The sequence below is a fragment of the Passer domesticus genome, chromosome 4 (genome assembly GCF_036417665.1).
Source record: "Passer domesticus isolate bPasDom1 chromosome 4, bPasDom1.hap1, whole genome shotgun sequence".
NCBI lineage: Eukaryota > Metazoa > Chordata > Aves > Passeriformes > Passeridae > Passer > Passer domesticus.
The window spans coordinates 68,763,264-68,788,684 of NC_087477.1; the positions used below are offsets into that span (position 1 = coordinate 68,763,264).

Below are 25,421 nucleotides of genomic sequence, written 5' to 3' on the forward strand. Positions count from 1 at the left end.
TGAAATATTGTCTCCAGAGGAATGGAGGATTTAAGACTGAGTTGCAGATTATGTGTCTATTGAGAATAAGGGTCATAAGGTGCAGGGAGTAAAGCTGAGGTCTCATTGTCATAGTTTCTGTTACTTGCTCTTGACTCAAGTGTGTTTTAGAGGATTGAAGTGCTGGTTACACTCTTTTGAGAAAAGGAAATACACTGTCAAGTGAATCAAATTTTACACGCAAATCCTCACCAGGGTAAAATGTTGTTAGAAAACACTGGAAAAAGGGCACAGTCAGATCTAACACAATGATTGAATTACACAGCCTAGAAGGAATTGGAAAGCAAAAATCTATACATTTGCAACTTTATAAGCTTTAATATTTTAGGTTATAGCCTTTAACTGTAGGCAATGTTGTTGATATAAAATAAATAAGATACTGCAGATAGATACTGTGAAAGTGAAATGGATCTAAACAAAACCTTTGGGTTCTGGTTATGGGCAATTCACTCAGTAACAATACTGAATCCATGTTACATGTCCCACTTTGTAATTTTGACACAAAATAGAGAACAAAGGCAAATTGGATAGAAACATTAGATTTCTAAAATACCCAGAAAGTGCTGTGTTGATAATTAAAAGTAAAAACATAATTTTAAGTACATGGGGAGAATATATATGTAATATGCTAATTTTACTCCTCAAAAGGTGTGCTTTTGCAATATGGAAGTAGTATTTCCACTCTCTTCCAAATTTCATGGTGTTTGAAATTTATTTGTGTAGATTATGCAGATGTTTTTGGAATGTGCAAATACAATGTAGCATATTACTAGTATAATATTATTAAAAGTACACTAGTATACTCTAAAATAGTATTATCCTTATTACTATTGTACAGATTTTATATCATACTTTTTCTTAATATTTAATTAGTATAAATAACTAGAAATTTCTATGCATGGAAATTAATTATACATTCTAATTTTTATTCTAAAAGTAGTCTACATGATAGAAGCCCAATCTTACACACTAGATAGGGATTAAAAAAGGACAGGTCTGTGTGTGCCAGATTCTGCCTTGGATACATGTGGGTGGATTAATCAACATGGCCCACATGTCTCCGAGACAGAATTTGGACTTATTAGACTGTCTTTTCACTGCCTTCCGTGCCACACTATCAAACTGACAGTAGCTTTTCCTAGGAATTGACAGATCTGTGTTGTTTGGGTCTGAATGCACTCAGCAGACAAGGTGTTACAGAGGTGGAGGAGCAGTCCCATGAGCATCCTGCCTTGCAGCTCTTCCAGAGATTTGCTGTTGTCCAGCTTCAGAGATGGATCCCTCCCTGCCCATCCCAGCCAGATGGACTGTGTCTGGAAGAGAGCACAGCTGATGTGCTCTTTCACTGGGACAATTTTGGGCAAATAGAAGTATAGGCAGAGCAACAGCAGTGATACCACTATGTAACTCCATGAAGTTTTGCTCTGTGTGTACTGGTTTGTTTACTTCAGTTACACAAACATATGTAAATGAACATGCCAAGCCCTGGCCCACGCAGATGTTAGTTAGCTGTGCTCACAGATGTCAATTAACAATAACAGAAAGCTCGTGCTCTCTCTTGCAGTGCCCAGAAAGGTTCATTTGCAATCAATGGGCTGTTGTCTCCTGGCTTCCCTAGTCCCTGCATCTGGCTGAGGCGAGTTAGTTACATCTCCATTTAATTACTGAGATCCAACTGTGATAATCTCTCAAGCAAGAGACTCTCATAGTCTGCCTAGAGCTTTATGGGACAGCTCAACATTTTGTGTTGGGAGCCAAAAAAAACCCCACAGCCCCAACCAGCAGAGTTCCTCAAGCCCAGCTATAGAATGTTGATGAGATAATCAGCTGCAGGCTGCACCAGAGCTTCCAGAGCTCCTTTGAGCTATAGGCAGAGGGTGTTTTTTTCATTCTGTTGCTGATTCTGTGGAACTTTTAAGTGCTTTTTATCTTTTATATTTTTTTAGGTTTATTTGTTTCTGTTTTATTACTTATTTTATAACCTAGCTTTAATTAAAGACAGAGGACTTGACAGGATTCAAGCTGCAAAAAAACAGCCTGAAAGCAATAAAACCAATATTTTTACTTCACTGATTAACACTTCCATTGTTCTTTGCTGCACCAACTTGGCAGTTATTTTACGTGGCATATATGCTAAATCCAAATGTCTGATCCTGAGAGCTTCTACTGTAAATGCAGCACATGAGCAGTTCATTGAGCAGGGAGGGGTTTGCTACCAAGCCCTGCTTCTGCGAAGAGGCCATGACCCTTCATTCTGTAGAGGGGCATTGAGATTTTGACAGCCTATCTTTGGCACACAAAGGGAGGAAATGTTCTTCTATTATTCCTATCCCACAAATAATACCAGTTTCCTGTGAACTAGAAAAACATGTTTACTTTCTAATTTACTCAAATCTTCCTTGGGGGGTAAAACCCCAACCATTCAACAGTACCATCACCACCACACTGTGTGGTGGTACCAAAATTATATTGTAAACTATTTTTTTAAACTATGGCTGTCTACCCATAGCTCATTTAAGGCTTGGAAAAACCCTGAACTTCACAAGTTATGGATAATCCCATCTGGAGATCATTGGACTTTTTGGCTTGGTTTGGGATGGAAAAATATTTCTAGAGTTAAACATATTCCTAACAGAACTAAGTGGTTTATGCTCAGGCAAACATATCTAAAAGGGAAAATAAACTAAAGAAACAGGGTGAGAGAAGGACATCCTAATCATCATTGTTGCATGGCCAGGCCAAAAAGCAGGAGTGTGACCTCAGTGCATCCCTCCTTGAGAGGCAGGCCTTGGGCTGTTTAATGTCAGATGGTTTCATTCTATTCTTTAGAATTCCCCATGTGTGATACTTGAGGAATTATATATGATATAACTGTTACTGACCTATAAAGCTTCTTGCCTATGTTCATAGATTGAATTAATTGATTTCTGGACCACTCATATTTGGGGGAGGGTGTCACAAATCTATCTTACTTCAATTCTAAAATTGCTTTTTTGTCTCTGATTCATGGAAAAGTTACATGAAATCACGTTTAGCCAATCTGTCACAGTAAAACATAAGTTAATGTTACATCATGCCAGTGGATGACAGAATTTTTTTTTGTGCAAAATATTCATTTCTGATATGCCTTTCTTATAGACATTTTCATATAAAAAACTATTTCTTGTTGCTAAATCCAGCTGATCTTTGTCACTTTGCTTTGCTATTGGGCAACTGCAAGCAAAATCAAAAAAGATTAAGTGGCAGTGCCCACTTCTCATAAGAACTACTCCCTCAGCTAGGGAGGAATGCTGCCCAGGACAAAATGATAATTTAAAGCAGCATTCCACTGATCTGGAATTAATGCCTGAATGCTGAGGAGCAGGTGATTTTTCCTTCTAGTATATACAATGTGGGTTGTCACATTTCACACTATTAAATGGTCTTTTCTGGGTAATGAGACATAAAAGCCTGTTATTATTTGTATAGATAAAGGTATTTTTTCCGTGTTACAAAAGTATTGCATGTTTGTTTTAAAATGCTTAAAAATCTGTATGCTTTGGAGTAGGGTTTCTCACCTTTATGGTATGGGTATCCCTTTGTCGTCTTTGTGGAAGTCTGACTGAATTTAATAAATTTCTACATATTTTGGGGGAAAGAAAGGTACCCATTCTCAGGTATTCAGTTCAGGCTTTACTAGATTTTGACAGCTGCAATTTCCAAGGTCCCCCTTCCTAGGAACAGAGCTCAGTGGGGCATCCACATGCCAACTACACAAAGTAACTTGATATTTTGCAGGTCAGGGCTATGTGGAATCATGGTCATTTCCATTACAAAACCCACAGGGCAGGCTCAGCCAGTGGTGCATACAAGAGCAGGAAACCCTTCTACACTGCTGGCAGATGTGCCTGGGATTCAGGTGGTCTTACAGAGGAAGGAACTTGACCTGAATGTAGAGGAAAGAAAAGGGAAGAGGATGGAGAGAAAAAGAAGGGTAAAAATGGGGACCAGATGCCATTGATATGATAGAGAAGAGAGAAGTAGTAACTAGGAGAAGATGGAGGATGATTGAGCAAGGGAGGGTTGGGAGTCAATGAGAAAAATACAGGGAATGGGCATATGTTTGGTTGGGTAAGGGTACACAAAGGAAAGAGGTCTTCTTGACTGGTCTCTGACTGATGAGAAGCTGAAGGAAGCCAGGAAAGATGGGATTAATTTGGAGAAAGAATCTGCTGTTACAAGGAGACAGAGTGGGAAAACATGCAGAGAGAGAATGTGTGAGGGTAACCCACAAAATCAAGATCCAGAAGGAGTGCTTAGGCTGGTAAGGCAGGGAGGCTGGGAAAAGCAGCTGTGGAAGCCTGGCTGGATAGGAAGGGCACTGAAAAAGTGTGTGAAGTTGGCATTTTGGGCAGTGTGGAGGAAAATGAGAAAACTGAGACTAAATAACTAGGCCTTCTTAAATAAGAAGAGTGAAAAAATCATGAAGATTTAGGGTAGGTTATTGAGTTTCCTTGAGCCAAAGAAAAAGAGGCATCATTTGAGGAGCAGGAGAAGACAAGGAGATACTGGGATTTGAACAGTGAGCTTGGAAAATAAGCAACCAACCATAACCTGAGAAAACACAGAACTGGACCATGGGGGTGGGTGAGGAAAAAGACTGGAGAAAGAATGAAGCCCTGTCATTGAGAAAGGAAATTACAAGAACTTCTCCATACTCAAACTGTTTCTGCAAATGCTCAGCTCAGATCTCCTTTAGCTAAGATCTGTATGGTAGCTCTGCAGGCTCCGTGTGATGCTCCTTTAGGGAAGAGTGGTGTGGTAGGGAGGAGCCCTACAAAACCATGCACAGACACACAATCTTCCACGTATATTCTGTGGACTAAAAGCCAAGCTCTAAAAAAGGAAGGAATTCCAATAAAGCACATAAAGCTTCATTCAGCAATTGAAAGTGCTATACAATATACTTTCCATTATTGCTGTGACTGACATGGGAATTGCAAACCCAAGGCCAGGCTGGCCTACAGCTTGCTCTGTGCTCTGCAAGGGGTGAGTTCATTTCACTGACATAAGGATGTCTGGACCACATCCTGAAGTGGCCACAAGTATCCAGTTGTTCCATAGTTCTGCCTTCACATCTTAGAAAGTATTCTGCTCTCTCTAGCAGAAGATACATGGTGCTGCTGAAATCTTGTTGACATGTACAGTGGCAGGCACAGGTGGAGTGTGTGCATCCACATGTGAGTGCATCCATCTACTGCAAGTAGGGAAAGAAAAGCACCATTGCAATGTTCCCATTCTTTTTCTCAGGAAAGGATTGTATGTATGCATGCAGCAGAGCAGGGAGTGCACACACATCTGTGCTTGCATACACATCTACACAATTATGTCTTGGAAGAGAAAAATTCAAGGAATTGTCCTTTGCACTAAAAAGTACACAAAGTTTGGGATGATCTCTAGGCCTCATAAAAGTTATTCCACAGCTCTTTGTTGTTCTTGGAAATTCTATTTCCTGCACAAAAACCTTTGTTACTGCTGTAGAGTTTCATGTTTATCCTAGAAATGAAATGATCATTTTAAGCCATTGAGTGCTTCAGGAAAAGAACCAAAACCTTGAACATGCTTCAGTGTTTTGTGGCAAAGCTGAGGAGAGGTCTGCTCATTAACACAGGTTTCCATTACTGTTTCTTCTGGAGCTGAATATTTACCTATAAACATATACACTGGATATTTGTATCAGTTATTTTCAGTTCTGCAGACTGACAGGGTCTGCACGTGTGTCTGTCATGGAAAATGAGGTTCCATGGAACACATCCTTGTGTGCACCTCTATTCCTTTTCATCCTTTTGGTCTCCCACTTTGTTCTCAACAGTAGCATATCCCTGGCAAGCATAGATAACACTTACCAGGAAATAACTTTTATTAAAAATGCTTACTATTAATAATAATAAATTATTTAATGTATTTCTAGCTTCATTTAATGTGTTATAGCTGTAAACACAAGGCAAAAAGCAACACCACATGACCATGCTACTTTGGGAACAGTCTATAAACTGCAGTTAAATAGTTTCAAGATATTTATGCAGTGCATAAGTCACATGAATAGAGGTTTATCACAATCAGTAGGAATGCTGGATTTTCATATCACCCATTTGCTGCTTAAGATGATTAGCAGGAAATTTAATTTGCACTAATTAGCCTTAGGGGAGCAAGAAATTAACTTGATGGGTAAATTTCACTTTTTACTATATACCACACCAACATGAAGAAATTTGAGTTAAACCGTGAATTAAATCCTATGCTAATATGCTGGACTTCAATTTTTCTAAATTAAATTAAAAGACTGCAAAACTTATTGCATGCATGGTTACTGGGTGGGGTTTTTTAGGATCTACAATTGTACAACAGTCTTTCAATGTATCCACTGAATTGTCAGCTACTTCCAGAGTGTGGTATATTATTGTACATTAAAGTATATTGATATGTGATATTACAGCAAAAGCTTTTACAAGTCCTAATTTTCTCCATTTGCATATTTTCATTACACAATATGCATTATGACTGCCTATTCAATATTTCACATTGCAATGCACAGAACAAAAACAGTATTCACAGAACTACTGTGAAAATTTCCTATTTTTTAATTTGCAACACCCATTTGCAAATGCATTTTTAGGTTCAGGAGCCTTTGTTCATATGCTGGCAAAATTTCTATGAAAATAGTTTTTTTAGAAATCACTCTCAAAAGTATACAGCAAATGAGGGAGGCATGAGTCACCACATAGTCCTAATAGAAAAATTAGAATTAGGAACTAATAAACTCTAATCTTGCCTGTGGATGGTGACTTTTCTACCTCCTTCTTCCAAGAGACCATTTAGATTGCTCGGTTTTTCCTTGTAAAATGAAAGCAATTTTTATGTATCCACCACTCAAAATTACTGTGGATTGATTAATGCTTGCAAAGCAATGAGTCATTTGGTATGGAAGTATCCATCTATTATAAACTGAAATGTTCTCATACCAGGCTTGTGGTTACATTCAAATTTATCTGTAAAGAAGGAGATGGAAAGCATCAGTTGCATATGAGATAATTGACTTTGATGTCAGTGCTGCTGCTAGTTTGTGCATCTGAAGCACACTCAGAAGCTCAGTCTCACTACATTTTTGGAATTAGACCTTGCAAAACTTACCTAAAACTACTACTAAAGTGAGAGATGTGACTTCAGTGAGTTTTGCGTGACTAAATAATTCTGAATTGGGTACCTTCAGTCCATAGTTTGCGGTTTAAGTAGTGCATCTAAGGGAGTTCAGGTGTCTGTTCAGGCTTTTGAGCCCATGACATAAATATCGGTTTAAAGAGAGATCTCAGGTAGATCTGTGGGTAGTCATACATAACATTCTAGTTTTCCATTCTCAGGTCCTCCTTCAATCCCCAATACTCTGATTGCTCAGTAGCAGCCCTCCTGTTGAATCAAGAGTGCATGTGCATCTGTGTGTGTACATGGGTGGCTAAATATAAATATACACGTGCCCACACACAAAAAACCATATATGTGTACACAAGCCCCTTATATAAAAGTGCTTTGCTTTTTTTGGGTATAGAAGTATATTTCTGTCAATACTCACCACTTGTATTTATACACTTATGGGTAATATTCAGCTTTCAGTAGTAATTGACATCATGTGGGTTTTTGTGTAATAATTACTTCGGGACAAAAAAACCTTGCAGATGGTTTCAAGAGTGACTCTAACTTGCCATCAATGTAAAAAGATTAACTATGATGAGCCCACTCCCACTGAAAGGAGTCAGCCATTTTCATTGATTTCAGTGGGAGCAGGCACAACTTTGTCTCTACAAAAGGGAGAGAACACATATTATATACATTAAATGAAAGTTTGATTTTATTGCACTTAAAATTATTCATGTGCTGTTAGCAAATGGTTTGAGATTTTTATAACCTAGAGCATTTGCTGAATTCTGCTTTGTATTTTCCTCACAGCAATTGGAAGAACCCTCATTCCTCGTTATTTTAGCACTGTCTTTGAAGGAGGTGTAACAGACCTGTATTACATTCTCAAGCACTCAAAAGAATCATACCACAACTCATCCATCACAGTGGACTGTGATCAATGCACCATGGTCACTCAGCATGGAAAACCCATGTTTACCAAGGTAACAGGGAAGACTCAGTAAAGCATGTGTTGGTTTTTGGTTTTCTTTTCCACTGTGTATAAGGGTGAAGAATATTGGCTGTTGAATTTTTCTGGTAGACTGAGATTATTTCTAATATTGAAAACCCTTGGAGCCATTTAATTACTGTTTTCTATATTCATTATGTGACTGGAAGATTCTGTGGGTATCTCCTGTAATTCTCCCAGAAAGATTGCAAGAGAAGCAATGCCAGTTTGCCAGAACTATCAGTTTTATGGGAATTAAATTCAGCCTGCCCATCTCTTTTTCTCTGGGTTTGATTTTAAAGCAACAATGAGATTTCACATTGCTGGTACCTACCATTTGGGATGCTATGCATTACATTTGATACTTACCTAGTACAAGGTCTATAAATCTCTAGGAAAATACTGGTTTAATACAGTAGGATGCCAGTCCAGAAGGCAGTGAAGTCAATTGAAGGAGCAAATTGAAACACGCTCCAGATAAAACAGTTAGTGAATATTCAATATTTGTAATTGATAGTGAATTATCTTCATGCATGGGGCACATCCAGTCCTGTAATTAAAATGGATGCCATATATGTATATAAAAAAGCAGTACCAAAAGGGTGAAAAATAAAAATTAAAACAAAATTTTTCTCATATTAAAAAAAAAAAATCAGTAAAGTTGTTTCAAAGTGGATAAGTTTTAATACATTAACAGTAAATAATGATAACAGGAAATATTGATTTTCCAACTTGTACCATCTTTAATTTTTTCTTAAAGAAAAGAACAAAGGGAGAAGGGGCAGCAGGAGAAGGTAGCTAATCTGTGTTGCCCTTGAATTGCAGGACCGTGGAGTTTTTAATTTTAAGTCCCTGGCTACTGACAGCATCATGACCAGGGTTACATGGCTTATGCTGCTTTAGCTTGTATGTGAGTCCCATCTCCTTGCAGGTCCTGCTCTGCCACCTCCCCTGGGTGGGGCTCAGAGGGAGAAGAAGCTGCTGGTGTGTGGTGCCCTGGTGAGCCAGGACGTGTGAGCCCATCCAGCCCCTGTGGCTTACACAGGCACAGACAGAGAAGAGACCAGATATTCCTACTGGCACCTCTTTGTACCTCACTGCTCGTGAGGAGCTGTGAGTCCTGGCCAGGTGCAGGAGATGTGCCAAGTTACACAGTAGCTGCTTCATTGCTGAGCTCCCTACAGTGATTTCTGTCTTTCCCCTTTGTGTTAGCTTTAATGCAATAGCAAATAAAAGGGGGTTACTGGTTTTTGGTTTTTTAACCAGTGAATACATAATGCTTTTCTCAATTCAGATTATTTTACTTATCGTGGCAGCACATGACAGTGTTGTTATTTAGGGAAGGAAGTTAGCAGTGTGGATTGGGCTGGGTGCCCCCTCGTGTGACAGGGCCACAGTTGCCTCCCGTGGCACTGTCCTGTTGTGTGCACTGGGTCTCTGTCTGCTGCAGTGTCCCTGGCAGTGCACAGCTTGCCTCAGCCTTCACATTTCTCTGGCAGATTCCAATATAAACCTGTGTTCTGCTAGAAGAGTTCAGGTGGGAATGTGATTTGGATTCTAGGAGAAAAATTAGGAACATTTAATGCCTGCCTGTTTAAAATACAACTTTTTAGTAAGAGCAAATCTGAAACAAAACACAGTAGTTGGTGGAATAGGGTAGAAGAAATAATACTCTCTCAGAAATAAGTTGGAGCTGAATGTTGTCTCATCTGTGCTTATTTAACTTTAGCAGAGATACCAAGGGCACAGATCTTGTACCCAAAGGTAAATTCCTACTCTCAGAGCATCAGTGATGGAACAAAGCAGACTTCCCATAATAAGCACCACTGCAATGGGCTGTGTAGCTCCTTGGATCATATCTGAATTTGACCCTCTGAAACTATCGTGGAGGGGAGGAGTTAATGCAAAAATACAAGCTGTTTCAGTTTCACAAGTAAATTCTATGCTGTAAATTCACTAACTTCTAATACAACAGACTAAACCACTTTCCATTATGTATTGAATCAAGAATCCACAGAATCAAGAATCAAATGTATTTTATTCATTTCAACATTTTGCTAGTTAGAACAACACACTGCATGCAGCAGTATTGGATGAATATATAAAATGGCATTTCCAATTCTTTTGAAACAGATATGGCCAGAACATGCCTAGCAGTAAGAATATGTATAATCCAGCTTGTCTTTAGAGGCTAAAAGGTCCTTGTAAAATGTCACACACTGAAAAATTGTTTTATCAAGATATAAATAAATAGTATAAAAAATTTATAATAGTTCAATGGCATAAACAAAATGTTGTAAAATACTGAAGCCAAGACCACTGTTTTTTACCTGGGAGATGCTCCACTTTTTTCTTCGGGCAGATGAAAGTTTTAGGAGTCCTCTTAAGTCCCTGTTTTCACTGTGTTTATTCCAACTCTGGCACTCCCACTTTATGTGTAGGCAAATTGTTTTTCTACAGTGATCAATGATTATGTTTCCCAGTGGAATGGCAGGGGTGGGCATTGCCTTCACCACCAAAGCAGTGAGTGCCCCATGTGCTCACTACTCACGTCCTTCTCCCAGGAGTGCAGCCATCAGCTGGATTTTATTGGTTAAGCCCTAAAAAAATCAGTGAATCTAATCTTTACTAATAATATCAGGCATTGTCCAGATTTGTGTAAGCTTTAAAAGGTTTCTTTTAAAGCAACAATTCATGTTTGAGAAGTGGTAGTTAATAAAGGGGGAACACTTCTAAAGCTGCCAAATGTTAGGAGAATGAGATTGTGAGCAAGAAGGCACAGGACCGAAGTTGGTTTTCACAGGCACCAGCAGTTGAAATTCCTACAATTAATAAGTGCAGTGAAGGGGTTAAAAAGCTATTGGTTAGTTTGAGAAATGTTCTTTTTTAGTTTTTTCCTGGCCTAGTCTAGAGCAACCACGTGATACACTGAATGCCTGCCAGCCTCTTTCTTGTTGATCCTCCGGAGACCATCTGTGCTGGGGGCATTGATTAGAGTGTGTCTGCTGGGATTACATCTTTTCTGTTGCCATGCCAACTAATCAGCTGATTTTGGTTACCACAGAAACAAAATGTCAGAGCTCACAGTACGGTAACATGAATTCAGCACAACAGAAAATGTTTTCTTAATTGGAGACCCTTTTGATTTTTTGGATTCTATGTAAAAGGCAGCTTTCAGGAAAAAAATAGCCCTTTTAAAATAAGAACTGTGCCAATTTTATTGATTAAAAGCAATGTGTAAAATTCTACTTTACATAAGGAAATTAAATTCCTTTATAAGATGTATAAATTTTTACCACTGTAATATGAAGAATGTGTTTTTCTATTAAAATTTGTTAATGCCAGTGCCTAAAATCTGCTAAGAGCTTTGGTGGTGTGAGCTTAACAAAAGAAACATTTGAGAAGCCACTGGTGTTATTATGAAAAAAATTGTTTTAAACCTGAAATATTTTCACATTAACTGATCAGTAACCAGGATCTTTGGCCTCAGCACAGCACCAATAATACAAAATATTTTCCTTCTATGAATCTTTATGTGTGTGCATGTGTACTGTGTAATTTCTCATCCTAGTGCAGGTGATGTGAAAATCAAAAGTGAAACATAAGGCACATTAAATATCTGAAGGCATCACTAAGGTGTGTTGGAAAGGGCAGATGAGAACCTGTTGCAAGGTTTTCCTTCACAGGTCTACAGGAATTTGTCTATATAGTATGCCTTTTAAAATTACCTATGTGTTTTGGCAGAAACAATAAGGAGGAAAAATTGTAAGGACATTAAGTGAACTGTTAACCAGAAAAGCCACACATTGACCAAGTGAGAGCTGGCCAAGTCTGAGTTGCAGCTTTTAAAAAGGCTCAGCACACTCAGCTGAATCTGGGATGGTTATTTTTCAATCAAATACTAGCTGTATTAAAATTAAGGTTGCAGAAGCCCTCTCTTTTGAAAGCCCTTACACCCTGTTTCCACAATATCTCTGTACCCTGCATTTACAAGTTTACTATAAGCAGGGATTGTAAGTCTAAATCTACAATTAAAAAAAATCAACAGTGGTAGTTAATTCTCAAATCAGACATAATTTTCAATACTCCAGAGTATCCTCAGTCAAGATACCATACTGGGCTTGTGTTTTTCACCTCAAAGAAGACCACAACCATGTACCTTTTCCACAAAAATTGTGGAGGGTTATTTAAAAGTGCCCAGTAATTTGTTTTATTTTTCATTTATAGGTAGTACCCACTTGTTGCATTTATTCCTCCTATATTTTCTGTCCTTTCTTAGACAAGATTCCTCACAAAGCTGTGAGCCACTTTCTGTGGAGGTAGCTCCATTGTCTGGCTCTCCTCTGCTCCCCTCACTCTCAAACCTGTGAGCAGTGCAGCTCATAGAGCCCCATGGCAGGCACCCACCTGGCTTTCCTTGCAAGGGGGGATTAATAAAATTAGATAAGAGGAAAAATTATAAAAATTTTTAAAACCTCAAAAAATTTCACCACAAAAAACAAACCCAACAAAATAAAATGCTTGGGGAAAAAAGTGTTATGAAAAAAGTTATGAAAAATTATTTTAAAAACCCCAGGTTTGGCCACAGTCATTCAGGGTGTTGCCTACTCCAACTGGAGAGAGAAAGGTTTATATGCCAAGCTTTGGTAAGTCCAAAACAGGTTGGGAATGACTGGTTCAGCAGCTTGCCATCAAGTGCACTCAGTTGCACCACAGTCACCTCCACTGCGAGGTTCAGTCATTAATTAGCAGTAGCAAACCGTGAGGAAAAGAGAATTGATGCAATAAATAAGATTTAGCACACAATATTCTATGTTTGTAAAATGCTATAAAATCTATAGCATTATAAGTTACTGTTTCTGAGGTAAGGCCTATGAAGTAATTTTCCCACATTCGTTTTTCTCCCCAAGAGGATGAAAAACAATTAATCTAGCAGAGATGAACAATAGAATACTGCTCTGATATTTTTGAATGTTGTTTAATCGATGATACAATAGCAATGAAAACAAAATTCCTGGGAATTTATTTCATGCATTTTATGTATTCTAGGTATGCACAGAAGGACGTCTTATCTTGGAGTTTACTTTTGATGACCTTATGAGAATAAAAACATGGCACTTTACTATTAGACAATACAGAGAATTAGTCCCACGCAGCATTCTAGCCATGCATGTAAGTAATCCTTTATTCATTTGACCTAATGCAAAGAGATGAGATTAGGTTTATGAAGAACTCTGGCAAATTTCACACCCAAGGCAATTAACTATAAATATTTTGGTTTGCCTGAAACTACATCTATTCACAAGTTCTTTCATCTCTCTTGTTTTTCAGTGCTCTATTATTGCCACTGTTGGTATGTTTTCATTCTATTCTAGCGCATAATTTTCTTTTTAATCCCATTTGGTGGTCTGTATGATTTGGGTCCAAAATCTCTTCTTATCGACCTGAACTACACTACAGTCTGTGAATTTTCACAGTTGTGGAATGATAAGTTTTAAATGAAGCAAACTAATATTACCCTTGCATAGACAGAAGATAAGAAATTGCCATATATTTACTTAGAAACCTTTAGAATTTTAATGCAGACCTTCTTTTTGTTTCACATTTCACAACTTGCTTTTGTTGTTGAATGAAAACACACACAATGAAACATTAAAGTATTAAATATTCTACAAGTTAAAGTCAAAACATAAGATAAATTGTAGAGGAACAAAGAACATACTTTTATTGACACTCTCCTTTCTTAACCATAGACCCACTCCTACTAGTAGTGCCCTGACATACAAAATCAATTGCAGGACTATGGTTTTATAAAGGGTAAGAACACAGACACAAAGATGTTCCTGTATTTTGACATCAAGTTACTTAGATATCCACAGATAAAAATATATTTATAGTGAGGAATTTTATATAGCTTAAGCTGGACCTTTTTTCAAAGTGCTATTACAAGCCTGAAGAAAACACCTTTGAAAACCCACCCCAGCATTTCTGTCCCAGGATTATCTGCTCTTTTAGGGAACTGATCAAGGGTTCTTCAACAGTGTCCCATTAAGGGACAATGAGGATGGCCATGCTTGACATTATGTATTTAGGGGGCTGCTAAATAGAGAGTGGAAGCAGGTTAGACAGCAACCAGCAGGTATTAATTTTAGTAATAAGATTGATCTCATTTTAAAGAGGAGGCTGGTCTCACAGGTAAAGCTCCTGGCTAGGGTCAGGGAAGGACTATACTTGCATTTTTCCCCATTTAATCCTGGGAAAATAACTTAGATCAGAAGGGTTCTCCAGACTGTGCTTAATGTCACATATTTGATGAGGTCCTTCTGCTGCAGTTTCTTTTGCACAAAAAGAAAATTATATGTTTTTTATTCCTGCCCTTTTCTATCTCATCTCCTGGGACTCACAGCCAACAAATAGAAGGCTCCAAGTGTACTGCAATCACTCAGGAAGCTCTTTGGTTACTTCCATGACCAGACCTCTTAGGTCTATCCTTTGAATGGGTGGTCAGGGATTAAGGGAACATATTGGAAACAGTCTTTAGTCTGCTCCAATATCATAATGTTTTACATTTTCCTGTGCATATGGAACTCTAGCTTATTACATAAATTTAGCATCAGTGTGCAATTTTTCCATATCAGTGGCACTACTTTTCAGGGTACCCTCCCTGTATTCCACTGAGCACATAGAAAAAATACCCCAATGAAAAGCAAAGTGAAAATTCTTTTTTCCTTTGTTGTTTAGGCACAAGACCCTCAGGTGCTGGAGCAGCTGTCCAAAAACATCACTCGAATGGGTCTGACAAACTTCACCCTCAACTACCTCAGGGTAAGCATACCATAGCTGTATTTTTGTGAGCATTTTTTAAAAGGTACTGTTGGCTTTGAGTCAAGATAATGAGAGCAGAGCCTGTGTTGATCAGGTAGGAAATTGACCTAACCCTTAATGAGGGTGGAGGAAAAACAAAGACACTGCAGTAGAGATGTAGCTGTAACAATGGGCTAGTAAAAAGCCTAAGAAATTTATAATTCACTCCAAGCCTTGTGTGAGTAGCCCCTCTTTTCAACAGTCTTTTTTTCTCAGTTTTGAGTAATGCCTTTATTTTATTGTAAGCACAAAATTCTCAGTATTTTTCCTCTCTGTTTCACTGTGCCTGAGAAAATAGCAGCTAATTCTTATTAAAAGCTGCCTGTCTTCTTCAGATTTTCAACCTTGCCACCTCTCCCAGGCAGAGGCAGGGCTGAGGGAAGGTTCAGCTCCAGCCCTGTTTGCAGCAGTCCCTCAAAGCAGTCCTCCCTTCACATGCCTCTGGGAGCCTGAGCTTCCTCCTTAGCCTTGCACTGAATCGAGTGTGGTTTTTACGATTAAATAATGCATTTGTTCCCATTGCTTTTTGACCCTTAAAGTGCATTCAAAGTTTAGATGTTTATTTTTATTTTTGAAAGTGTTCCCTGGTGTGGGCTTACAATACATACACAGAAATACAGATTTGTAGAGTTCATATTTCAAGCTTAAAAATCAGATTTTTCCTATTTCTAGATGTGCCATCAGTGGCTAAAATGAGGCAAATTGCACAATGATACACCAAGCTAACATGGCCAGGACTATCTGGTTTTGTTCTTTTTAATTTTATGAGTAGTTATTCAAGGTACTTTTTTAAGATAACACAAACACTAGAAAATGCAGCTATTTTCAGCCTAATGTGGAGCTGTACCTAAGTGTGCAATTTAGCAGTACTTCATTCAGTTCTATGAACCTTATAATGCCTTCCCTATGGATGGATGGAGTCCTGTCCCCAGAGTGTTTTGAACTCCAGGGAGACAGTGTGCAGAATGCACACCAAAATGCTGGAGAGATCTCTCTCACTGTATCCCTACAGTTTATTGATAGCCTGTAGTTGTACTTACTCTCCCAACAGCATAAGCCATTGCTGATTGTTGCTTATGTGGTGTTAATGTAAAAATTACTGTTCAAATTACAGCCTGAGTTGTGCAGGGCAGGTCTGGTCTATTGTAAATGAAAGAAGAATATGGTGTAAAACCTCAGAGGAATAATACATTGCATTAGGATTTTTCTATGTGTAAATGTAAGATTAACATGTCCATGTAATGCAATTGTATTCTTGTGGTTAGTTTAGTTTGTGATTTGGTACACAGAGAAGCTCTTGTGCTCTGGCAACCCTACATCCACACTGTCAGTGTTTTGTGGTGGGGCACCCTAGAGCATGTCCTCGAGAAAATCCCACTGGGGATTCCTGCTCAGTCATGGCAAGTTTTGCATTACATGTCACGCATTACATGGGGCAGAAAGTGGCTGACTTAGGTAGGGGATTTCCATTGTTTCTTTGCAAACTGTCCAGTGGCACCAGGCACTGACCACATCTGGGGTGTTTGCTCCCCTGGGTGTGATGGGATGTGGTATCACACACTTGGGCTGGCCCCCAGGAGCCCCTGTGAGGCTCCCAGGGCCAGGCAGAATCCGCAGCATCGCCCCTGTCACCGACCCCTTCTGCATCCTCCCAGGTGTCATCTGTGACTGCTGGATGTGACAATGTGAATGGCAAAGGCAGGGCTCTGGTTAGGAGGCAGCTGCCATCAGGTACCCATGCTGCTCCCTCTGTTAGCATCAAAAAAAAAAAAGCAAGAAAGGAAGAGGGAGGAAAAAAACCTCAGAAAAAGAAAACTGGGATCAAGATAAGCACTAGGGAGATGAGCAGTGAAGTGGGAGGGGATGAAAAGATAAAGTCTTACTTTTTTTCTTCTTCCAGACTAGTTTTGTTAGCTTAACAGACGACATCAGGTCTCTGGGTGCAAAGCTTCTTCTGGCTCCTGCTGTGGTGATTCCAAGAGGAAATATTTTTTTTCTCAAGCCAATCTTTACATGTTTCTTTTTCTTGTGGTGAGGGATTGATCATTCTGCTCTTTTTTCCAGATGTTCAGCTCATCATGGCAGTGTGTATTACATGGTGTATTTCCATTTTGATTTGCTTCTTTTCCAGTTACTTTCCTCTGTTAATTTTAACATGAAAATATTTTCTGAGCTTATGCACTAAAAATCATGTACTAAAATAATGTGGTAAATGTACTTAGATTTAAGGTGTTCTGTTTTATGGGTTTTTAAGTCAGCATTTTATGATATTTTATTCAGTCTTCCCGGTGTTTAGTAATTAGCACTGTTGCATGATTTTGAATAAGGATCAGAAACTAAGCATAAAAATTATTTTCTTTTTTTCTGCTGCACACAGCAAAGGCTTGTGATACTCATAAGCAAAAACTTCAGTGATGGGCGGAATTAATCATTTTTATTCTCCAGCGTGCACACAGCAGCAAGCTGTGCTGCAGTTTCTTTAAAGGGAGAATTTAAACCTGGATTTCAGATGGTTGTGATATAAAGGCATAGCCTGTGTTTTTTGGGGTCTAGATATCACAGAATGCTAAATCATTGCTAGTTGGGATAATTGCAGTTGCTGGCATGTAAACCTCCATTCCTGAGTGCCACATGCTTGTAGAGCCACAGCTTTGGATGCGTGCCCTGGTTTGTCTTCATTCACTGCAAGTAAAGCTGTCCAGCATAGAAGAACATTGATTTTTTAAATCGTATATAATACAAATTTAAAATATATCTTCTTGGAACCTGGAAATGAAATTTTTTTCTCCTATGTCAATTGCCAAATGGGCTCTCTCTCTGTTTTCTCTGGCTCTGTATAAAACCATCGGCTTACTTTCTTTCTAGTTACGAGTTTGTTTTGTTCCAGCATAATTGATTACCTCATCAATGGGTCAGCGTACTTTGCTGTAGCTGCTGACTAGAAGTTGAATAGGCTGTTTTAGAAATAATAAGCAAAACCTTGTAGGTTTTAAATTAATATCAAGCTTTTTAAAATGTAATTTCTTATCAAGTCATCAAGAAGTAGATATTACGAACTATCAGTTAAAAAGGCCAAGACCTAACCTCAGTCAGTATGAGTCCAGGAACAAACAGGAATCCTGTACAGACTTTGAAGGTGAAGATAACATTGAGAAGAACAGTTTCCACCAAGCTACAATAATTTAGTCCCCACATTACCTTATTTTTTTCTAATTTTTTAGTTGCTGAGCTATTTTATCTATATCTATATCTTCTGTGCATAGTGTATTTGAATGTACTCTAAAAACAATAGCTCTATACTTGCAGCATTATTGAAAATGAACTCAGCTATTTCTTGTTGCCATCTATAAAATGATACATTCTCTTAAAATTTCTGAAATTATTAAAAAGTCATCCCCTACTGTCAATTAAGCAGGATCACCTGGCCTGAGCCTTAAAAGATAATTGTATCTTGCCCAGCTGGTTTTCAAAGTTTGCCTATGCTTCCTTGCACTGGCTGGGCTGGAGTGACTTCTCAGAGCTCTTCCCCAGATGTATCTGCTGCATCCTGCCCACACTGAAGTCTGCTCTGGCAGCCAGTTTATTGATGTTTATTGATGTTAATGCAGCTAAATCTGCACCTGCCCCTCGCAAAGCCAGAGTTAGCGTGGCAGAGCGCTCCTGCTCTGCGTCAGGAGAGGTGTCTAGGCAGGGGAATGCACACTCCCATTGCCCCTTACATCCTGTATGACTCTATTAACCAGGGCTTGCTTATCTGAGATACAAATTATCCAATTTGTTTGTTCTCTATATACGACAATAATGAGGTGTTACTATTGCTACACAGAGGACAATATTTTCTAAGTCCTCTCTTTCACTAATTTAGTTCTTCGCTAGACATTTTTGGATTTCTTCTGCTGGGAGGATAATGTAAATTATTTAATGGGACACAATTTTCTAAAGGAACTACTTACACTATAATCAAAAGCTGTTTGTATGTATAACCACTGCATACACAAAATTTTATTTTCCACATGCAAAACAGACACACATGTAACACTTTCCTTTAATGTGCATGGAGATTTGATTTTCTAAATATGGTTTCAAGCACGGGAAAGATATAAGCTGAAATAATTTTGGAGATATTTTGCTCCTAATCCATATTTGTGGCAGCTATCTGGCCAATATTTTATGGCTGTTGGTGTATCTTCAGTGAAGAGGGAGAAAGTTTACATGCATACATATTAAGGATGCAAAGTCAGCTGCTTGGGGGAGAACAAATGCTATACTTATAGTCACTCATGCAATATTAACTCATTTCCCTTTGTGAGTTGTGTTGTGTCATCATCATCATCAAATGGCATCATCAGGCAGTGCAGGCAGTGCATGGGCTAACTAGCCCTCACTCAGTAGCAAGTGCTCCAGTGCTACTCATTTTCATGTAGGGTCTTCCCCAGTATCATTCTGCTGCCCAGGGAAGTGTTGGAGTCACAATTCCTGGAGGTATTTAAAAGACCTGTGGAGATGACACTTAAGGACACGGCTTAGAGGTGGCCTTGCAGTGCTGGGTTAGTGGCTAGGCTCAATGATCTTAGAAGTGTTTCCCAACCTAAATGACTCTGATTTCATCTCAGCTGCAAACCTTAATGGCTGCATGGCTTCCACCAGCTAAGCAGGCCCTGTCTGCATTCCGGTGCACACATGTGGATGAGCACTGGGGCAGTCTGAGGGGACAACTAAAGGGAAGTGCTCTTTCTGAGAAAGCAAGGGTCTGATTTTGCATAACACTTGGGATTTCATCTTGCCCCATAATGCTAACAACAAAACTATTGCTATTGGGTGCAGTCTGTTGTCTAAGGCTGGCTATGTATTTGAAAAAGTAGATGGTGTTTCTGGAAACACACTAGTGAAAATTCTTTTACCATGACCGAGTATCACAGTGAAACTTGGGAACAAGGGCAGTTTGTTAAAGCAGCACTGGGCTACTCTAAGCCTATCCTTTCTTGTTCTGCAGTCCCCTGCTTCTGCCATGTTTCCATGTCTTCAGTAGCTACAAGTGAAGCCCTGCACAAAGGAACTTCATTCATTTGTGCTGTGCACTGAATGGGGGGTGCTAGGGAAACAGAAGATGTGCTCAGGTGCTATATCCTACTGGATGTGAATGAGAAGTTTTATTAAGGGCTTTCAAGCACTCAAAGGAGGGGATTTAGATAATTTAATCATTTTGGTGACTTTCATATGAAAGCTGCCAAAATTTTAAAGAATCCTCTGTGCTGTAGATGGTGAAAGCAGACTACAATATTTTGTAGTCTTAATTCCTGTAAAAAATTGAATTTTTCAATCTAAACCAATTGATCCTGGGGTAGCTCTCCACAGGAAAATACAGCCAAACCCAGAGGATTCTCACAGAAGGATTCAGATTACTGTAGCTGGCTATCCATAATCTATCCATGCCAGCTATAATTAGCTGATTCTGCCAAGGTTTTCTGGTAATGTAATTTCTTAGCATTTATTTTAGTAATGATCACAGTGGTTTCTGTTCCTCTCTTTTATGCATCTAATGCTTTAGGGATAGTGTTATATGTTACTTTCAGAATAATAAATGGGAAGAAATGTATTTGCTCATACAATAAAATGTTAGCTTTTCACTGTTAATAAAGACAGAACATCACAGAATCCATCTATCAGGAGTTAATTCATCATAAGCATGAAATATCAGAGAGAGCAGGGATGGGAGAGTTGCAGAAGATGGGGCAGGTAGAGAACACCAACATAGAATTTTCTAAAGCAAAAATGGAATCTGAAGCAATCACTGGATAAGACATGGATTGGAAAGATAATATTCATAATGCTAGAAATAATACTGGTGTGCTTTTCATTCCTTGATTTCTAAGTATTTTGCTAAAACAAATGGGAAAATTGCAGGACATGAGAAACAAAAAAAGATGGAGCAAACCCAACAGCATTTAAAAACATCGGGTGACAGTTTTAAATCAGACTGGAGAGTACAGTGGCATGGTGCAGTAGCGTCCTCTTCTGCTCAGAAAGAGACTTTAGTGTCTGTGAGTATCAGAAATTTCAGAAGTCAGTGAAAAGTGGGCAGTGGGAACAAAGAACAAGAGACAACAGAAATCAGAATACAAATTGGGATTTCAGCAGAAATGGCAGATTTTATCAGTGTTCTGGAGATGGCAATGGCAAGTTTTCACACAAAGAGCACCAACAGGCTCATGAGTATCAGTTAAGGAGAAAGGTGTGTGTGTGTATGAGCACAAGCCAGTTACTGTGCTCCCTGGACATACAGACCATGTGACCTTTGAAATAAAATTAAGGTCTGGGCTAATGGAAGGATGATAATCAGCAATGTGAGTCCTTGAAGCATCCCTGAGTAAGAAATCAGAATGAAGTTAGGTTGGAGCAGTTTAAAATTAAAAATGTCAGAAGGGTAAAAGGGAGAAAAAGAAAGACAAAGCACTAGTCATATCAAAACAAGCTACAAGATTTGAACTAATAATGTTATTTCAGAAAAGAAAAAAAGACTAAAAAAAGAATCCAAGAACACAGCCACAGGCTCTCTTTTTAGAAGACCAATTTGGACTAGTATGCAGTACAGTCATAAATAATAATAACTATTAATTAAGTTTAGGAATGAGACCTGCAGAGGTACAATTTGTATGAAGACCTGAAAATGCCCAAACCAGCTTCTTGTTCAAAGCAATGAAAACAGCAAAAATTTTAATTAGTTGTTTAATATTGAATATCCATCGGTATTTGGTATGAATTGGTATGCAGGGAGGAGTGAGTGCTCTGAAGCAGTCAAGAAATAGGCTTTAATGCAAAGCTGGTAGTTCAAACCTTTGTTCTTGGAAGCAGTTGTTTTAGAACTTAAAATATTTATTGTGGAAAGTTTATGGCAACCCTAAGTTCTGATATTCATCTGAAAAAGGAATCCTGTAGTCTACCCACTCATGTTTTTAATCTTCTTACTGATAATTTCATTAGTCCCTCTGTTGTGATATGACAAGCAACTAACTCATATTACCTTGTAGTTTTCTACACATAGGTACTGTTTAGCCAGCTTATCCCCTTCCCTTCCCCTGCCACTTTTTGTATGGGTAAAACAGCCTTGCTGTTTACCCATCTCTGCTGGAGAGGTCTTTCATGCATCTCAAGCTAAAATTTGACTGGTCAGTAGAAGGTTTTCCTTGGGCTACTGAGTTTGATTCTACTTTGAGGAAGTTTCTGAAAAGCCTTTGCCTTTCTTGTGTGATGCCCTGATCCTTGTGTTTATGGAGGATACCTACCCACTTTGTCACTTTATACTGTCTATATACTTCCATTTTATAATCTGTCTGTTTTAATCTCTCTCTGTAATCTCCCCATTTTATATTCACCACAGAACCCCTAAATACCAAAATCTGACTCAAAGGAGTAAAGTACTTTAGAGTTTATTAGGCTGGGTTAGAGACTAGCACACAGAAAGCTAAATTTGTCTTGTGATCACCTCCCTTGTACTGGTGCAAACACTGTTGGAGTCAGGTCAGGTGAGTGATCGAATGAAAAGCTAATCTAATCCTTTTCACCTAAATTATGACCATTCTTAATAGCTCCCCAAGTGGTACTTGGGCTGGGCAGAGAACAGAGAAGTAGTATGAATTTGTATCAGCTGGCTTCTGTCAAATTTGGACCTCATCTCCAAATTTGCCAACACTGATAGAAGACGACAAGAAAGAGCTGGGAAATCCTACAGATTAAGTAGAATTCCATAAAGCTGTAAATTTCCCTTTTATTCTTCTGGATCTGGAACATTATACTGATTGTGTCTGTTGTATTATTCTTTCACAGTTTTACATATGTTCATTTCATTGGAGTGACCACTGACTTTCAACCATAGATTTTAGAGTAGACACTTGCTCAAAACAGATTACCATAATTTACAAAACTTGAATTGAAAATAAAATAAGCATAAAGAGAAAAGGTTGATTTTTTTTGCACTACTTCTGAATGAAAAAGAAAATTCTATCTGTATACACACATGTATCTATATAAATGGAACACCCATTTCTGTAGGTATGCTGTGAACCATATTGTTCACTACCTTTGCAATTAATTGTCACTATTCTCCTACTGGAAACCTTCAGTAAAATTTTTCTTTGCTGTATGCACACATGTATGAATATTAGTGTCCATCATGAATGTGCAGATCTGTGCATTCTTTTTTATTTCTAAGCATACCTTCTGTTGATATTAAAGGGAATATCAACAGGTGTATCAAATTCATAAATGGAAGCCTATGATTTTGTGTTTACCCTGCTTCAGGTAGACCCATGGGATGTAATGTGGAGAATTTATAGGCAGCACTAATGAGAAAAGGTGCTGAACCAAACCTGTACTGATGCCCACATAAGGCTTGTGAGCACAGCAGGCCAGAGGGCATTGAGACTTGACACAAGAACTGTGTCATTTCCAGTGCTGTGTTGTGCATGGCCAGAAAACAGTGTCTGATTTGCTTCCTCAATCTTGTGCCTTGTTACCTTTTCTGCTTGGTGTTGCTGCCTCGCAATTACTCATAATAAGGAAGTTTGTTAATCAAGGATCCGGTTCAACATCCATTAGAGTCAATGGATATATCTCCTTTGATCCAAATGTCATCTCATAGTTTTCATTTGTTTGGAGGTATTTTATACACATAAAATCCAATTTATTGAAATTAATTTCTCTATTCCTTTAGGCAGTTTTAGCCATGAAAATGTCACGCTTCGTGAACAGCAACAACAAATGGTTATTTTTATTGCCTTTTTGTTTTTCCTTTCTTTTCAAATTTTGTGACATAAGAAAATTAGCTTGATTAACCACAGATTACAGTTCTTAGGTGAGCCCAAAGGAACAAATATCAACTTGGGGATCTGATTTGAAGAAAGACTTTAAGCACAGAAAAGAATGGAGGAATAAAAAAAACTAGAGCTTTCATAGCAAGACAGAGAATTTTCTCATTTTATTAATCATTCAGGCAAAACTTAGAGTTGATTTAATTAAAGGACTGTGCACCATTTCTATCCATGATAAGATGGTTTTCTACAAAGTATGTATGAGTCACATGAAAAAAAACTCCACAGCTGTATTCCCTAGCTAAGATTTCATAGCATTTCATTTATAAAGCAGAATTGGCCTCAGTCATGCTGGATCAAAACCTTCAAAGAAAACACAAGCAACACCACTTTGTCTAAACAAAGTGGTGTTGGTGATTAGGCAGAGATCACAGCACTCTGGAGCAGACCTTGTCTCATTCTGGTACTTTTCTAGTGCAGCTTTTCAGTAATGCTGCTGCATACCACAATGGAACGTGGGTCCCATGTCTATAAGATGGCAGAGGTTTCTTTCTAGAGATGTCCCAATCCAAGTAATGAAATAGAAAAGGGAATAATGTTTCAATAATGATATGCAAAGGAAGGAAGTAAATTTCCATCTTCTAAACACTACACCAGACCTTTCCACTGAATGACTTTTGATGAGGTATATTAGAGATGTGGTATCATTTGAAATATTTTAGCCTATTTAATAGCAAGTCTGTATTTTATAAATATCCCAGCATCATGGTGGTATTCTAGTGTATCCTTGGATACCTTACTGATTTTCTTTAGCAGGGTGTGAGATGAGATTTTCAGCCAAAGGACAGTGTATCATATATTCTATTGCTAAGTGCTCTTGAACAATGTAATTTTTAAAATTAATTAATTTTACTAAAATAATTGCAGTAAAAAACAGAACATGAAATACAGCTTGCTCTTTATGATAGTTAACAGTGTAAGGAGAATGATAAATTATTCAGAACAAAATGTATATTCTTGAAGTCTTTCAATGTTATCACCAAATATCCTATTCATGATACTTTTTGTTTCTTTTAGGCTCCTTCTTGGTGTCTAATTGTATTACAAAGACCATCTGGTCTCTTTATTTCTCAGTTTCTTTGAGTTCTTTCTAGTTGAAAATATGGATTCCTATAGTCTTATTCTAATATTTAAATTCCTACTGAGGGCCACTTTACTACCTAAGTAACCTTTCTGTTGCTATAACAAATGATAAGAAAAACTTCTGCTTTCAATCACACATATACAAACTGGAACAACATCTTGGAACTCTTTCTCCAGAGTGACATAAGTGTGTGCAAAGCTTTTCCTATGGTAGCTACATGTTTAATTACCTGTGGAAATACAGGGTATGAACACCATCAGATTAATCACACAGCAAAGGACATGTGGACACTCTCATGGTCTGAGCTCCAAGGCTTGCTCCAAAGTCTCTGCTATCAGCCCACTTCTGCTGAGGACACAGGGCCCAGTTAAGCATTTCTCAAGGCTATTCTGAGTACAAACCCTGTTTA

General features: G+C 38.3%; 1 protein-coding gene across 15 annotated transcripts in view; it reads left to right on the top strand.

Annotated features, from left to right (window-relative positions):
• LDB2 (LIM domain binding 2) overlaps positions 1-25,421 on the top strand; it is a 363,575-nt gene that overhangs the window by 302,626 nt on the left and 35,528 nt on the right. For all 15 annotated transcript variants that reach the window (XM_064418575.1, XM_064418576.1, XM_064418578.1 and 12 more), the window contains 3 exons: positions 8,020-8,192; positions 13,247-13,369; positions 14,939-15,022. In XM_064418575.1, coding sequence (XP_064274645.1) covers positions 8,020-8,192; positions 13,247-13,369; positions 14,939-15,022 — 380 coding nt within the window. The remainder of the gene's footprint in view (positions 1-8,019; positions 8,193-13,246; positions 13,370-14,938; positions 15,023-25,421) is intronic.